Source organism: Bos mutus, chromosome 3 (assembly GCF_027580195.1).
Source record: "Bos mutus isolate GX-2022 chromosome 3, NWIPB_WYAK_1.1, whole genome shotgun sequence".
NCBI classification, from domain to species: domain Eukaryota; kingdom Metazoa; phylum Chordata; class Mammalia; order Artiodactyla; family Bovidae; genus Bos; species Bos mutus.
In genome coordinates, this window is record NC_091619.1 from 73,359,484 (window position 1) to 73,376,036 (window position 16,553).

The 16,553-nt window shown below is 38.7% G+C and overlaps 1 protein-coding gene across 2 annotated transcripts in view; it reads right to left on the reverse strand.

The window, feature by feature from the left end:
• LRRC7 (leucine rich repeat containing 7) overlaps positions 1-13,110 on the reverse strand; it is a 478,825-nt gene extending 465,715 nt beyond the window's left edge. For both annotated transcript variants that reach the window (XM_070364524.1, XM_005898157.2), the window contains exon 1: positions 13,014-13,110. In XM_070364524.1, the coding sequence (XP_070220625.1) occupies positions 13,014-13,110 (97 nt within the window). The remainder of the gene's footprint in view (positions 1-13,013) is intronic.
• Between the last annotated feature and the right edge of the window lie 3,443 nt (positions 13,111-16,553).

Consider the following 16,553-nt stretch of genomic DNA (forward strand, 5'->3'; position numbering starts at 1 on the left):
GACTCTTCTGTCCGTGGAAATTTCCAGCAAGAATACTGCAGTGGGTTGTCATTTCCTACTCCCCACATCTTCCCGACCCAGGGACTGAATCTATGTCTCTTGTGTCTCCTGCATTGGCAGGCAGATTCCTTACCTCTGGCACCATCTGGGAAGCCATAATGAGTGTAAGCCTCATCCAATCAGTTGAAGTTATTTCTAGAAAATGCCTGACTTTTCCAAAGAAAGAAGAAATTCTGCTAACAGATGGACTTTTATATATCAGTTTCTTCTTGGTTCTTCAGCCTGAAGATTTTGGACTTGCCAGTCAAAATAATCAGGTGAGCCAATTCCTTTAAAATACACACACACACACACTATATATACATCCTATTATTTCTGTTTTTCTGTAGAATCCAAACACCCTTATCTGAGTTTCAGATAAAGAATAATATTTTCATTTTAAATGTGCTCTAAATGTTAAACAAGATACAAAAATGTATTTGTTGTGTATATGAATTCAAATTTATCCAGGTGCCTTGCCAAAGAATTGTTGCTTTTGAACTGTGGTGTTGGAGAAGACTCTTGAGAGTCCCTTGGACTGCAAGGAGATCCAACCAGTCCATCCTAAAGGAGATCAGTTCTGGGTGTTCATTGGGAGGACTGATGTTGAAGCTGAAACTCCAATACTTTGGCCACCTGATGCGAAGAGAAGACTCATTTGAAAAGACCCTGATGCTGGGAAAGATTGAGGACAGGAGGAGAAAGAGGCAACAGAGGATGAGATGGCTGGATGGCATCACCGACTCAATGGACATGGGTTTGGGTGGACTCTAGAAGTTGGTGATGGACAGGGAGGCCTGGTGTGCTGCAGCTCATGAGGTCGCAAAGAGTCGGACACAACTGAGCGACTGAAGTGAACTTGTATTCTATCTGGCAACATTAACCTAAAATCAGTAAAACAATAGAAAGATATGAAGCACTAAGTGCCTACTTTACTTCTGTGAAAAAGATAATACAGAGATTCTACTCAAGGCCTTCCCAGAACAATCCAATGTTGAAGAAAGAAAGTTTCTTGAAAGAACAGACACTTAGCCTCATTAAGTCCCTAGAGGTACATATTTCTGAAGAAACAACAGCTAATTTAGGCCAGGAATGTGCTGAGGTTAATTCTCCAGATGAAACAGATGACAATGCCAGCAGGTATAAAGGTCTAAGCAATTCCATGGTCTTCCTGGTGGTTCAAATGGTAAAGAATCTGACTGCAAAGCAGGAGACCTGGGTTCAATCCCTGAGTTTGGATGATCCCCTGGAGAGGAGAATGGCTACCCACCGAAGTATTCTTGCCTCTCCCATGGACAGAGGAGCCTGTCAGGCTACAGTTCATTGAATCCTAAGAGTCAGACATGACTGAGCGACTAACAACAACAAGCAATTCCATAGCAGTACACGTGGCAAAAGGCACTAGGGTTCTAGAACTAAAGACATTTGCTCATCAGACTTTGTTGAAACCACACCATTAGTCAGACTCACATTCAGCCCATATCTGGCACTCAAAAAGGCAACAATTTTTAAAGGTTTGAAAATATTGCATGGGAAAAAAAGTGAAAGTTTTAGTAACTCAGTTATGCCCAACTATGCATGATGCCAAAATTAACCTCTGGATGGGAGGGTTCTTCCAGTTAAATTTAAATACAGGAGTCAAAGAGTTTAAACTGGTGTGGCTAACTCCTTTATCTATTTGTGAAGTTCTACATATTCTGGTCTTCCTACTTAAAATGCTCTCAAATCTCTATCTAATCATAAACCCTTTAACTTTGCTCTTTGTTCCACAACATGAATCACCTTCTATGGATTATAACTTACTTATTTTGTTTAATGTCTGTTTTCCCCAACAAGAGCATAACTTTGTTGAGACTAGAAATGTTTGCCTTTTTTGATTTTTAAATTTTTTGTCACTATGTATCACAAACACCCAGAACAGGGAGACAGACACACATGTGCACTCAAACAGTAGATATTTGTTGGATAAATGAATGTAGTTTAATCATATTGCAGAAACCTTGCTAATCATGTAGAGCATTATTTGGATAATAAGTAGAACATGAAGTGTTAAGACTTTGGTTTACAGTGGTCTTGGAGTTAAATCTACATTTCTTCACCTCTCTGCCCCCAATGATACCAGAAGAGGTCATGAAAGAATAGCAGTTTGTATCTGGGAGAGATTGCCCTGATTAATTCCCCTCTAGTTGTCTAATGGTTTAATGTTTAAGCTCTGTAGCTTAAGACATAAAAATTATAAGCAACATTGCAAGTGGAGATGTTTCTCCACTCACTCATTTTCTGTGTGGAGAGATTTTTCCAACACTATAGACCTCGTATCTCTTTCCTAACTCTTACTAGAAAATGCAGTGATTTACCTTATTTGTAAATTTTGCAGAATTTGACACGTGTAAGCCAGCCCCTTCCTCCATCTTTCTTTGGGGTGAACCTGCTTTAGGGAAGACAAAGTACACTGATCTGTTTCTCAATGCTATACATTTTGTAGGAGGAATTCCCCACATGAGCAGGCCCATGGTATTCTTGAACTGCTGCGGCTGAGTTAAGTATGCATTTGGGTTAAGTATGCATTTGTAGTGAGAAGTCGATTGTTGTCAAACATCTCAGCTATGTCCTCCTATCCAGCCTTTAAAAGTAATGAAATTGATGCTTGATCTCTAACTTCCTGACATCTTGTCAATACCTTAATTGGTTCCAAAATTATTCTGGAAAATTGAAGTTATTTATTGGATTCCTTTGAACTCCAATAGGGGCTTCCCAGGTGGTGCTAGTGGTAAAGAACCTGCTTGCTTACGCAGGAGACATAAGAGATGCGGGTTGATCCCTGGGTCAGGAAGATCCCCTGGAGGAGGACATGACAATCCATTCCAGTATTCTTGCCTGGCACATCCCCATGGACAGAGGAACCGGACGGGCTACAGTTCATAAGGTTACAAAAAACTTGGACACAATTGAAGCTACTTAGCACACACGGGCACAGACTCCAATAAATATCATGGCATGAATTGAGTTTCATCATTTACAGTTTGTTAATTTGGGGGGGTAAACTTTTATTAGAGTGTAATTGTATATCAAATAATATGCTTAATGCTAGTGGTAGATAAATGATTAAGATGTATCTGTCTGCTCTTAAGCAACTTAGAACCCAAATAGGAGGAAATAAACATGCAAGCAAATGGTAAAATACTGTGCTGTAATTACTGCATTATTAATCTGTGCACAGTGTTTCAGGGACCAATAGGAGGGCGTTCTTTCCTGTCATCTGCCAAGGAGAGAAGAAGAACCTTTCACAAAGGAAGAATAAATTAGTACAGTAGTTACTACTGAAATAAATGCAAGAATGTAGAAAGGACTGAAATTTTATGTGAAAATGTCTTTCACCAGATAACAGAACAAACCCTTAGCAAAAATACGTAGCAAGTGAATTTGTTTTCAAACTCCTCACCTATATGACCATTTTTTGACCTTTCCTTTTTCTTTCTGAGCATCCAAAGTTCTCTCAAGATTTGATTCTTTGCTGAGATTAGTTAGTTAAGTCGCTCAGTCGTGTCCAACTCTTTGCAACCCCATGGACTGTAGCCCACTAGGCTCCTCCGTCCATGGGATTCTCCAGGCAAGAATACTGGAGTGGGTTGTCATTTCCTTCTCCAGGGGATCTTCCCTACCCAGGGATCAAACCGAGGTCTCCTGCATTGCAGGCAGACGCTTTAACCTCTGAGCCGCCAAGGAAGCCCTTTGCTGAGATTAGTGATCTAAAATCACTTTTATGTTAGAGAGTCCTAAGATTTAACTAGTGTTACCCTTGAAGGAATTTGCATTTTAAAAATCCAGTGATGATTCAAGCCCTAATTCAAATGAATGGCTTGCTAAGCCAGAGGTGCCAGTAAAATTAGTGCTAGTGGATTTTTTCTAAAATTATATCTTAACATATAGTCTTGGGATAAATATAACTGCTGATAACTGAGAAAGCTGGTTTAAACCTATGGATATTCCAGAGAAGAATTCAAGACATATTTCTGCCTGAATTTCTGTTACCACCTTGAATGGAAAAGTTATCTAAAATATACCAATTTTGTAGTAAGCTTGCATGAGCTTGATTTCAATTTTTTAATTAGTCTAAGATTGTTCAGGCTATGAATCTAATTTAATCTAATCTCTCTTTAATCTTATCTTTATAATATCATGCCCAAACTATTAGTGAGTAACATGTATTAATTTCAAACTTGCTGATAAAATTCAAGTTAAAAATGCAACTTTGTTTCTTTGTTATGATACTGTATAGTCACAATCTAAGATATTAATACAAAAATCAAACAAATAATATTTTCAGCTAATAAGAAATCACTGACCATTTGTTTCTTTTGAGTCCCCTGGTACGAAAATCATGTACATTATTCCTTTGACTTTTTTGTAGGACTTAAGAAATGGTCACTGTAAAGAAAGACCTCAGAAATGAGAAGTAGGAAAGACTAGTTTTCTAGAATGGATATGCCAAACTAAAGAGATAAACAGAGTTGAGTAGGAATCTGTAATTCAGCAACTCTGATGTTTTAGATACATGAGTGCTAGTTTCTAATTCTTTAAGCTACATGCACATGTTATAAACCTTTCTTTATATGATAATTTATGCTTAAAATGTTTTTTAAGAATTAGCAGGAATGATGCTAAAGCTAAAACTCCAGTACTTTGGCCACCTCATGCGAAGAGTTGACTCACTGGAAAAGACTCTGATGCTGGGAGGGATTGGGGGCAAGAGGAGTAGGGGATGACAGAGGATGAGATGGCTGGATGGCATCACTGACTCAATGGACATGAGTCTGAGTGAACTCCGGGAGTTGGTGATGGACAGGGAGGCCTGGCGTGCTGCGATTCATGGGGTCACAAAGAGTCAGACATGACTGAGCGACTGATCTGATCTGATCTGAATCCTGGAGAGCTAAAATGAGAGCATAGAATACTGTGTGTAGGCATATAACATGGAACAGTAGGAATAAGATAGCTTCTGGAGTCAAACTTAACATTTGCATCCCAACTTTGGCACTGACTGGTTGTGTGACACTGCATGAATTATTTAACAAGTCTGAGATGCTACAGCCTCATCTATGCACATGAGGGCTAAGTCGGTTCAGTCGTGTCTGACTCTTTGCAACCCTATGGACTACAGCCCGCCAGGCTCCTCTGTCCATGGGATTCTCCAGGCAAGAATCCTGGAGTGGGTTGCCATGCCCTTCTCCAGGGGACATTCCAGACCCAGGAATTGAACCTGCATCTTCTGCAGCTTCTGCACTGCATGTGGATTTTTTACCACTGAGCCACTGAGGAGCCCCAGCCTCATCTATACAGTTCAGTTCAGTTCAGTCGCTCAGTCGTGTCCGACTCTTTGCAACCCCATGAATTGCAGCACGCCAGGCCTCCCTGTCCATCACCAACTCCCGGCGTTCATCCAGACTCACATCCATCGAGTCAGTGATGCCATCCAGCCATCTCATCCTCTGTCGTCCCCTTCTCCTCCTGCCCCCAATCCCTCCCAGCATCAGAGTCTTTTCCAATGAGTCAACTCTTCGCATCAGGTGGCCAAAGTACTGGAGTTTCAGCTTAAGCATCATTCCTTCCAAAGAAATCCCGGGGCTGATCCCCTTCAGAATGGATTGGTTGGATCTCCTTGCAGTCCAAGGAACTCTCAAGAGTCTTCTCCAACACCACAGTTCAAAAGCATCAATTCTTTGGTGCTCAGCCTTCTTCACAGTCCAACTCTCACATCCATACATAACCACAGGAAAAACCATAGCCTTGATTAGACGGACCTTTGTTGGCAAAGTAATGTCTCTGCTTTTGAATATGCTATCTAGGTTGGTCATAACTTTCCTTCCAAGGAGTAAGCATCTTTTAATTTCATGGCTGCAGTCACCATCTGCAGTGATTTTGGAGCCCCCAAAAACACAATATAGCCAATAATTAAGCTTGACAAAAAGAAGGGCTGGAATGGAAGGGAGATGTAGAGGAAATGAGTTTCATTCCAAACAAGAAGGAAACTGTATTTTAAGAAAAGCTAAAGAGCAACTGAAGATAATGGAAACACAACTGCCCACAAATTATAGGGCTTAGATAGGAAAAAAGGGCTCTGCATGATAAATAGAGGCCTGGAAGTCACTTTAATATCACTGGGGGCTTCCGTAATGGCTCAGATAGTAAAGAATGTACCTGCAATGCCGGAAAACTGAGCTCAGTCCCTGGGTTGGGGAGATCCCCTGGAGAAGGGAATGGCTATCCACCCCAGTATTCTTGCCTAGAGAATTTTATGGACAGAGGAGCCTGGCAGGCTACAGTTCAGGGGGTCCAAAGAGTCAGACATGACTAAGCAACTAACACTTTCACTTTCAGATTCCTGATCTGCCAAGTACCACCTCTTCTGTTTCTATTTTCCCATTCTTAGCTCTAAAACAATTTGGGATAGCTAAGTATACAGAGACAAATATATACTACAAGCAATAGTATGGGATATAATGTTGAGTAATTTTACCTTTTCCATTTTACTAGGCCAAATGGCAAATACATTACCTCACTTTCATTACCTTACATTATCTATGCTATGCTAAGTTACTTCAGTCGTGTCCGACTCTTCGCGACCCCACAGACGGCAGCCCACCAGGCTCCCCCGTCCCTGGGATTCTCCAGGCAAGAACACTGGAGTGGGCTGCCATTTCCTTCTCCAATGCATGAAAGTGAAAAGTGAAAGTGAAGTCGTTCAGTCGTGTCTGACTCTTAGAGACCCCATGGATTGCAGCCCACCAGGCTCCTCCGTCCATGGAATTTTCCAAGCAAGGGTACTGGAGTGGGGTGCCATTGCCTTCTCCACATTATCTAGGATTACTTTTAATACTAAACCAACTCTTAAATGTGATTGGCCCAGTATAATAGGCTTAAGCCAATGAGTATATAGCATTCTTATGGTATATAATGATGATACAGGGATAGGGATTTATACCAATTTAGGCTAATGAAAGGATAGGGAGTATTTTCTAGAGGCATCTAGGAAGTCTCCTAGCATAAACAGAAGCCTGGGAAAAGATAGTAACTCTTCCTCTGTGCACTGACATTGTTACGCACATGTACGAGTTCTATAACTACACAGCATGGTGCTACCACCGTAAGGGTTACTTCAAATTTCCTTAGCAAATATGAACCCTCCCCCACCGCCACTGCCTAAGCGCCCTGACCAAGTGAATGAGTTGACAGTAACACCAGGTCATCTACACCATACTGGAATCACTGGGACATAATTTGAAACAGGAACCTGGTAAAGAATCCAAGTATCCAGAGACCCATCACAAACTTGAGATGAAGTCAGTGAGAAGAAGGGTAGGCTTAGGATCTTTTAAATTAATGTACCCCACTTCTTAATTGCATTTAGTATTCCCTATTTCTCTATCCTGTTCACTGTAAATCATCCAAGGGCTTGACTGGTTTTCAAGCCTTGATTCACTGACACATATTTAGTGTGAAATTCTTAAAAAGGATGGTTTCTGAACAAGAACATTAAAATAGGAAACACAATCCCAAAAGAAGGGGTAGACAGATAAAAAGCAAGAGCAATCACAGCAAAGTGAAAGGTGACAACCTGATATGGAGGGACGCCCAGATAGAATTCTAGATAGGAACTGACATTTACAAAACTGTCCTTGAGTCATCAGGGAAAATGAACATTAAATGGACATTAAATCATGTTCAATAACTTCTAATATGAAAGCAAGAACTTGACTAATTATCATGATTTTTACTAAACTGGTTAATACAAGAATATTTTGACATTTTGTATAAATAATGAAGTAAGCATCTGTATTGAGAATGTACATACACCAAGGAACTGCAGGAGATCTCTAGATCCTAAATGTGGCCCTCAGCTAGACTCTTGGTCATAAAAAAATTTAGACTCTTGGTCATAGAGCCATAAGAAAGAAAATTCTGCCAACAGCCTAAGTAAGCTTAGAAGTGGCCTCTTCCCCTACTGAGCTCATGATGAAAAGGCAGCCTGGTGAAGCTCTGAGGCAGAGAACCTAGCTAAGCCCCACCTGGATTCTTGATCCAAAGAAATTGAGATAAACTGTTTTTTAGGACAGTAAATTTGTGGTAATTTATTACAAAGCAATATAAAATTAATACAGCATCATGAAGAGATTATGGCTGGTCTGAATAAAAGCTGTCTCAGCAGAGTGATTGAATAGGAGCCAGACTACATTGATTTGGAGGAGTGAGAGGAGGGTAAGTGGAGTGAGCATAGATGACTCTTTAGAGAGGTTTGCCTGGGGACAGAAGGAGAACGTAGGGCTGTAGCTGAATGGTACTTGGTTTTGAGGACAAAGTTTTTATTTTTGTTTTTTTTTTTATGGGAAGTAACTTGAGCATATTTAAAAGTCTGCCTTTTTGAAGGATCAATTTTTACTCGATTCTTGAAAATTTGTACTTGATTCTTGAAAATTTGCTTGGCTATGCTAAATGCAGCATAGCTAGATATAATTTACATGAAATAACTGGTTAAAAGTAATATGTCTGGTGACCTAATATCAATATTAACATTGAAAATATTGTAAATGATTATAAAAGAAAGTAGTATAAATTCTGTTATTCAGCAAATAATAGAATTTGTTTGCAAAACTTCAAATGAAAGAGGGCTTCCTTGCATTTGGAGGATCCTATCGACTGAGATCACACACACACACATTGTCAGAGTCAAGTTCCACTATTCTTTCAATTCTCAGCAAAGGGAAGCCACTCTTATTTGACTTTCTATGATGATTCCTGCTGAGCTATTCCAAATCCTGAAAGATAATGCTGTGAAAGTGCTGCACTCAATATGCCAGCAAATTTGGAAAACTCAGCAGTGGCCACAGGACTGGAAAAGGGCAGTTTTCATTCCAATCCCAAAGAAAGGCAATGCCAAAGAATGCTCAAACTACCACACAATTGCACTCATCTCACACACTAGTAAAGTAATACTCAAAGTTCTCCAGGCCAGGCTTCAGCAATATGTGAACCGTGAACTTCCTGATGTTCAAGCTGGTTTTAGAAAAGGCAGAAGAACCAGAGATCAAATTGCCAACATCCGCTGGATCATGGAAAAAGCAAGAGAGTTTCAGAAAAGCATCTATTTCCGCTTTATTGACTATGCCAAAGCCTTTGACTGTGTGGATCACAATAAACTGTGGAAAATTCTGAAAGAGATGGGAATACCAGACCACCTGATCTGCCTCTTGAGAAATTTGTATGCAGGTCAGGAAGCAACAGTTAGAAGTGGACATGGAACAACAGACTGGTTCCAAATAGAAAAAGAAGTTCGTCAAGGCTGTATATTGTCATCCTGCTTATTTAACATATGCAGAGTACATCATAAGAAACGCTGGGCTGGAAGAAACACAAGCTGGAATCAAGATTGCCAGGAGAAATATCAAAAACCTCAGATATGCAGATGACACCACCCTTATGGCAGAAGGTGAAGAGGAACTCAAAAGCCTCTTGATGAAAGTGAAAGAGGATAGTGAAAAAGTTGGCTTAAAGCTCAACATTCAGAAAACAAAGGTCATGGCATCTGGTCCCATCACTTCATGGGAAACAGATGGGGAAACAGTGGAGACAGTGTCAGACTTTATTTTTCTGGGCTCCAAAATCACTACAGAAGGTGACTGCAGCCATGAAATTAAACGATGCTTACTCCTTGGAAGGAAAGTTGTGACCAACCTAGATAGCATATTCAAAAGCAGAGACATTACTTTGCCAACAAAGATTCCTCTAGTCAAGGCTATGGTTTTTCCTGTGGTCATATACGGATGTGAGAGTTGGACTGTGAAGAAGGCTGAGCACCGAAGAATTGATGCTTATGAACTGTGAAGAAGACTCTTGAGAGTCCCTTGGACTGCAAGGAGATCCAACCAGTCCATTCTGAGGGGGATCAGCCCTGGGATTTCTTTGGAAGGAATGATGCTAAAGCTGAAACTCCAGTACTTTGGCCACCTCATGCGAAGAGTTGACTCATTGGAAAAGACTCTGATGCTGGGAGGGATTGGGGGCAAGAGGAGAAGGGGACGACAGAGGATGAGATGGCTGGATGGCATCACTGACTCGATGGACATGAGTCTGAGTGAACTCCAAGAGTTGATGATGGACAGGGAGGCCTGGCGTGCTGCGATTCATGGGTTCGCAAAGAGTCGGACACGACTGAGCGACTGATCTGATCTCTGATGATGATTTTCTAAGGTGGCAGCTTTCCACAGGAGCTGACCTCTAAGTCTTGATCTAGATCCCATGTTGAATTTGTAGAATTATGAGGAAAGACCATGAGACAAATGACTATCTAACAGAAATTACTATCTAACACTGCTGCAAGAATTCCAGCTTTGTGTCATTTGTTTACAACCTGTTCCTTATGGTTTATTATTATTTCTAAAAATAGTAGTTATAACTTCCCTATATTTTCATTTCTATGATCAAAACATGCTTTGTTATCCTCAAATGGTTAACTGAAAATAAGCACTGCAATAATAGATGAAGAGGAAAAAAGCAAGAAAGAAGAAAACTCACCACATCCCAAGTTCTATACCAGGTACTTAATATAAATTGTCCTTAATTCGCCAAACAAACTTTCAAGGAAGACTCTTTAATTATCCTCATTTTTCAAATAAGCAGACTGACTCATTTAGATTAAGAAAATAATACCCAGGGTCCTGCATCTGATCATATTGTGTCACATTAAAGAATAAATCCCTGTGTGTAACTTTAGAGTTAATGTCTTGATTAACTACTGTATTGCTCTCATTCTAAAAAAGAGGATTCTTTCTTAGGGAATTAACATCAGTCAATAGAAGACAAGAAGAACTATGTATTAAACTAACAGGGAATAATGCGAGAGAATATTACTTTGTATGTTTCTCATTTCTCATTATGTCCTTCCATGGTCAACAACATAGTCAATCCAGTTGAGCTCCTGTAGTGATATTTCAAAAATTGTCCTGACTGCCATGATCCAGTTGTTGAGGATTTGCTTGTTATAACAGAATAAATAGTTTTTTTAAAATGTACCTTACATTAAACAACAAAGACTTATCTCTGAAATATGTCTATTATTATTATTAGTCTTTTGTAACCATGGTAATTTAATGTCATCTTACAGCCAATCACTTGACTTAGGCTAGTGTTTTTTAGGTTTGAGCTTGCATCAGAATCTCCTCTAGGGCTTCTTCAAAACACACAGATTATAGGACTTGACTCTCAGCTGTTTGGATTCAGTAGATGTGGGTGGTAGACTTTAAAATTTGTGTTTCAACGACACATTCCCAGGTGCTGTTGCTGGTCTGGAGACCACACTTTGAGACCCACTGACCTAGACAAGGGTTTTAAAACCTTTTTGTGGAAAGAATCAGGTAAATACTTTTGGCTTTGTGGACCATACAGTTTCTGTCACAACTGCTCAACTTTTCATTTGTTGTGGAAAGCAGCCATACATAATTCCTAAATGAACAGAGATGGCTGTGTTTCAATAAAATTTTATTACAGAAAGAGGCGTCAGGATATATTTGGACTGTAGCTGCTCAACCTCTGGGTTAGACCAACTCAGTATAACAGGCCTGAAAAATGACTTTATATATACTAAATATACTATGTGACTCCAAGAGAATCAACTATAGCTTTATTTGCAAAACCCCTTCTACGTTTCTAAATAAAACCTGCAGAACTATAACAGAGACTAAGTTGATTGTGTTAAACCATCATAGAGGAGAAATCCTGGTGAACCCAATAAAGAAGCAATAGTTTTCTGCACGAGTCTGCATTTTACAAACAGTTTTTGTTTTAACATGCCCATTAACTATATCTTCACTTTCAAATTTTAGTTTTACTTGGATATTGTTTATAATGTTGGAAGTTATAAGTATACCAAAATGAAACACTATATCGAATGACATAGATGCCAACCCAATCAGATCTATTGACTTTCTAATAAAATGAAAGAAAACAAAAACACACTGCTTGCCATGAGTGTGCCCAGATTTAATATATTTGATCTTCACCCAGAATAGTGTACTTCAAACTAATTTAAAATACCAATACAACCTTAAAAGTCTACTAAATTGTTTATGCCAACGAATCCACTGCATTAGCTCTATCCTTAACACAATGTAAATTCCTGTAAAAATACATCATTCAGATAAATTTTTGTCATAATGAATTGCGATTTAGTTTCCTGAAAATAACCAGATGCAAATGCCATGAGAAAAGCTAGAATTATGGGTCAGCATATAAACTTAAAATACAAATATTATTATAGAAACATCTCCAACAATGTTATAGACTAGAAACATTTAGACAAGATATTTGCAATTATATATTGTAACATTTCGATAACTTAAAGATGGATTAAAATGGTTTTATGAGGGAATACATGACTCCTTGTTCAAAATCTGTTCCTAAATTCAATTAATTCAAATATTTCATTTTGAACAATGGATTTATATTTGCCACTAGACATTTATTCTTTAGACTAATGCTGTGGTTTTCAAAGAGTCCTTGGTTTCTTGTTGTTTTGTTTTGTTTTTTAAAGGTTGAAAGAGTACTGTGGTCAAACGAAACTGGAAAATGTTCATTTAAAACAAATTTAAAAATTTGTTAACTTCTTTGGAAGCAATATTCATGGAACATATGTCTAAGAAAGATGTGATAAACTGTGCGGCCTTTTCCAATCTCATTTGAACACAGAACAAAATTATCAGTACAGCATTTTGAAATACACAAGAAACAAAGAAAACAATGTTCTTAGTGCCTAAACCCAGGTACCATATAATATTTTTTACAGTAATTTCAATTAGATTCAACAAGTATTTGTTAAATACCTCTATTATTTGATCGATCACTTAAAGGTTAACATTGTAGTTTTGTTATGCTACTCACCTAAGTCTATCTAGAACAAAGTTAATCCTATTAAACATACTTACACTCCTCTTCAGGCCTCTTCCGAAGTGCTGCACGAACTTCTTTACAAGGACTTCTCTGATATTGTGGGGGATTCCTTCCCCGTATTAAGTTCTCCATCCTATAGGAGGAAATTGAAAGGGTAGTTTAATATAAAAATCTTGATACATTTTAAAAAATTAAATGATTTAGATCAAGAGTCAACGATTCAGGTATATAGAGACACTTAGTAGACCACATCCTTAAGAGAACTGAGCAAGGCGCAGGACAGTCGGGAGTGGCAGGGACTGTAGTAAACTGGAGAAGGCTTGACTTTTCTAAGGCATTCCAATTTTGAAAATATAGAAACCCATGTGGATGAAACTCATATGCACATTCTCCGATTAGGGACTCTTATCGGCTGAATGTTTGTATCCCTACCGCCTTCTACTCCTCCTACCTCCTACCTTCACAGGTTGAAACTCTAACCCCTAAAGTAACATCAAAATATTTTGATGTGGAACCCTTGAGAAGTAACTAGATTAGCTCAAGTCATGAGGGTGGTGCAATATAATGGAATTAGCATTTTTACAAAACGAGGAAGACAGACTAGAGCTCCCTCTCCCCTGCATAGGAGGATACAGTGAAAAGGCAGTCATCCACAAACCAGGAAGAGAGCTCTCGCCAGGCACCAACTCTGCTGGTGCCTCTATATTAGACTTCCAAGGCTCCAAAAGTGTGAGAAATACAGTTCTGTAGCTTAAGCCACCCAGTCCGTGGTATTTTGTTATAGTTACCTAAACTAAGTCAGAGACCCATTGACTAAAAAAGTGATTACTCACAAAGCAAACACATTTATTAAAAATCAGGTTACACTTTAGAAAGAAAGAACCTCTCACCAGCATTCTGAATACCAGCTTTCCAGAGTTTACTTGCTGATTTTCTCTGTGCCAATGATTAAATTGAGAAGGGTTTTCTAATTCTAAATTAATTGTGACTCCTTGAAAATATGGTTAATATAAAGTGCACTTCTCAGTTACTTTCAACGCTGACAACCAGAAAATAATAATAAATGGACCAAATGCAACTTGAGTTGGAATAATAAACAGAATATACTCTGTGATTAGTATTTTCTGGTTTTAGTAAACCTTACAGTTTTGTGCTACTGTTGTACACTCTACTTATTTTGAAAACATTAAGCAACTATTGAGTGTTCAAGATTTGAAAATTCAGAACAAAACAGTGATATGTATCATTTTGAAAAAAAAAAAACCATAAACTTATAAGAATCTGCTATATAACCCAAGGAACTCTACTTAATACTCTGTAATGGCCTACATAGGAAAAGAATATAACAAAAGAAAAGAAAATATAAACATAGCTTCTTAACATCTACATAATTATTCTAATAGAATACCACTGTGCTGGCTGAGAGCCTATATTGAAAACAGCATGGTTGTCATGGGTTACAGTAGTGGAAGATCTCCTAAGGTGAGTGGTACAGAGACATATTTCTAGTGTCTAGAGAGGAAATTGGGAAAGGATGATCCAATAAAAGCAATATGTAAAATGGAATGAAATATGAGTAAATAACATTTTTTGTACTGGAATAGTAACGTAATAGGGCTAGTAGTAAAGAAACTGCTGCCATTGCAGGAAACATCAGAGACCTGGGTTCAGTCCCTGGGTCAGGAAGATCCTCAGGAAGAGGGCATGGCAACCCACTCCAGTATTCTTGCCTGGAGAATCTCATGGACAGAGGAGCCTAGTGGGCTACAGTCCATAGGGTTGCAAACATCCAGACATGACTGAAGTGATTTAGCATGCATGCAGTAACGTAACACTATTCCTATGAGATGCTGTCACTGGTTCTAAAAATCACTTTTCCAAATATACTTACTGAAACCAATCTATTCATAGGTAAGGACTACTTTGTGTGTGTGTGTGTGTGTGTGTGTACTCACTCATATGCCCATGCTACGAATATAAAGTATAAGAAAATATTTCTCAATATGTGATAACTTGAAACAATTTCACTCAAAGCTCAAGTGAGAAAAAAGCTTATCATTGTATGATAATACGTTGTATAATCATACAATGACAGGTAAGAAAATGAAAATCTCAAGAGTTTAGGACATAATTTGCTTTAATGTTATATATGAGGGGCAGGGTCTGAGCTTACAGGACCAACTCTGCAGTTTCAATATAAACCATGTAAATTATACAAAATGTTCTAGATTCTGACTCTTGAATTAATTCAATGCAGAATTTTAATTACATGTTTCAGCAAATGCATGAATTTTCATGATATAAAAATTCAAGTGAACTTATAATTAACCACTAGTAGTCACAAGTTGAAGATAGTAAACTACAACAAACGTAAACTACAACAAACATAACCTACAAATGCAAGTATTTACACAAACTTATATGTCGAGTACATCATGAGAAATGCTGGGCTGGAGGAAGCACAAGCTGGACTCAAGATTGCCAGGGGAAATATCAATAACCTTAGACATGCAGATGACACCACATTTATGGCAGAAAGTGAAGAGGAACTCAAAAGCCTCTTGATGAAAGTGAAAGAGGAGAGTGAAAAAGTTAGCTTAAAGCTCAACATTCAGAAAACGAAGATCATGGCATCCGGTCCCATCACTTCATGGGAAATAGATGGGGAAACAGTGGAAACAGTGTCAGACTTTATTTTTGGGGCTCCAAAATCACTGCAGATGGTGACTGAGCCATGGAATTAAAAGACGCTTACTCCTTGGAAGGAAAGTTATGACCAACCTAGAGAGAATATTGAAAAGCAGAGACATTACTTTGCCAACAAAGGTTCATCTAGTCACAGCTATGGTTTTTCCTGTGGTCATATACGGATGTGAGAGTTGTACTGTGAAGAAGGCTGAGCACCCAAGAATTGATGCTTTTGAACTGTGGTGTTGGAGAAGACTGTTGAGAGTCTCTTGGACTACAAGGAGATCCAACCAGTCCATCCTCAAGGAGATCAGTCTTGGACATTCTTTGGAAGGAATGATGCTAAAGCTGAAACTCCAATACTTTGGCCACCTGATGTGAAGAGTTGACTCATTGGAAAAGACTCTGATGCTGGGAGGGATTGGGGGCAGGAGGAGAAGGGGATGACAGAGGACGAGATGGCTGGATGGCATCACCGACTTGATGGACATGAGTTTGGGTGAATTCTGGGAGTTGGTGATGGACAGAGAGGCCTGGTATACTGCAATTCATGGGGTTGCAAAGAGTCAGACACGACTGAGTGACTGAACTGAACTGAACACAAAATTATGATTTAATTTTAAAAACCAATTTTTAGTCATCATGATTTTACTAATGAGGGATGACAGCTTATTCTGGTTGGAAATCTATGTAAACCAATCTCTTAGATGGGTTATTAATTTTCTTTTTATGTATCAGACTATTGAATATATGAAAATGTAGTGGTCTAATTGATTTCCATGTAACTACATTTGAGGGTATGCCAGAAAAACTGAATGTATGTTAGAAAGTACTGCTAAGAATTCCAGGAGAGTTTCACTTACAATGGTTGCTAATTGGCATCAAAG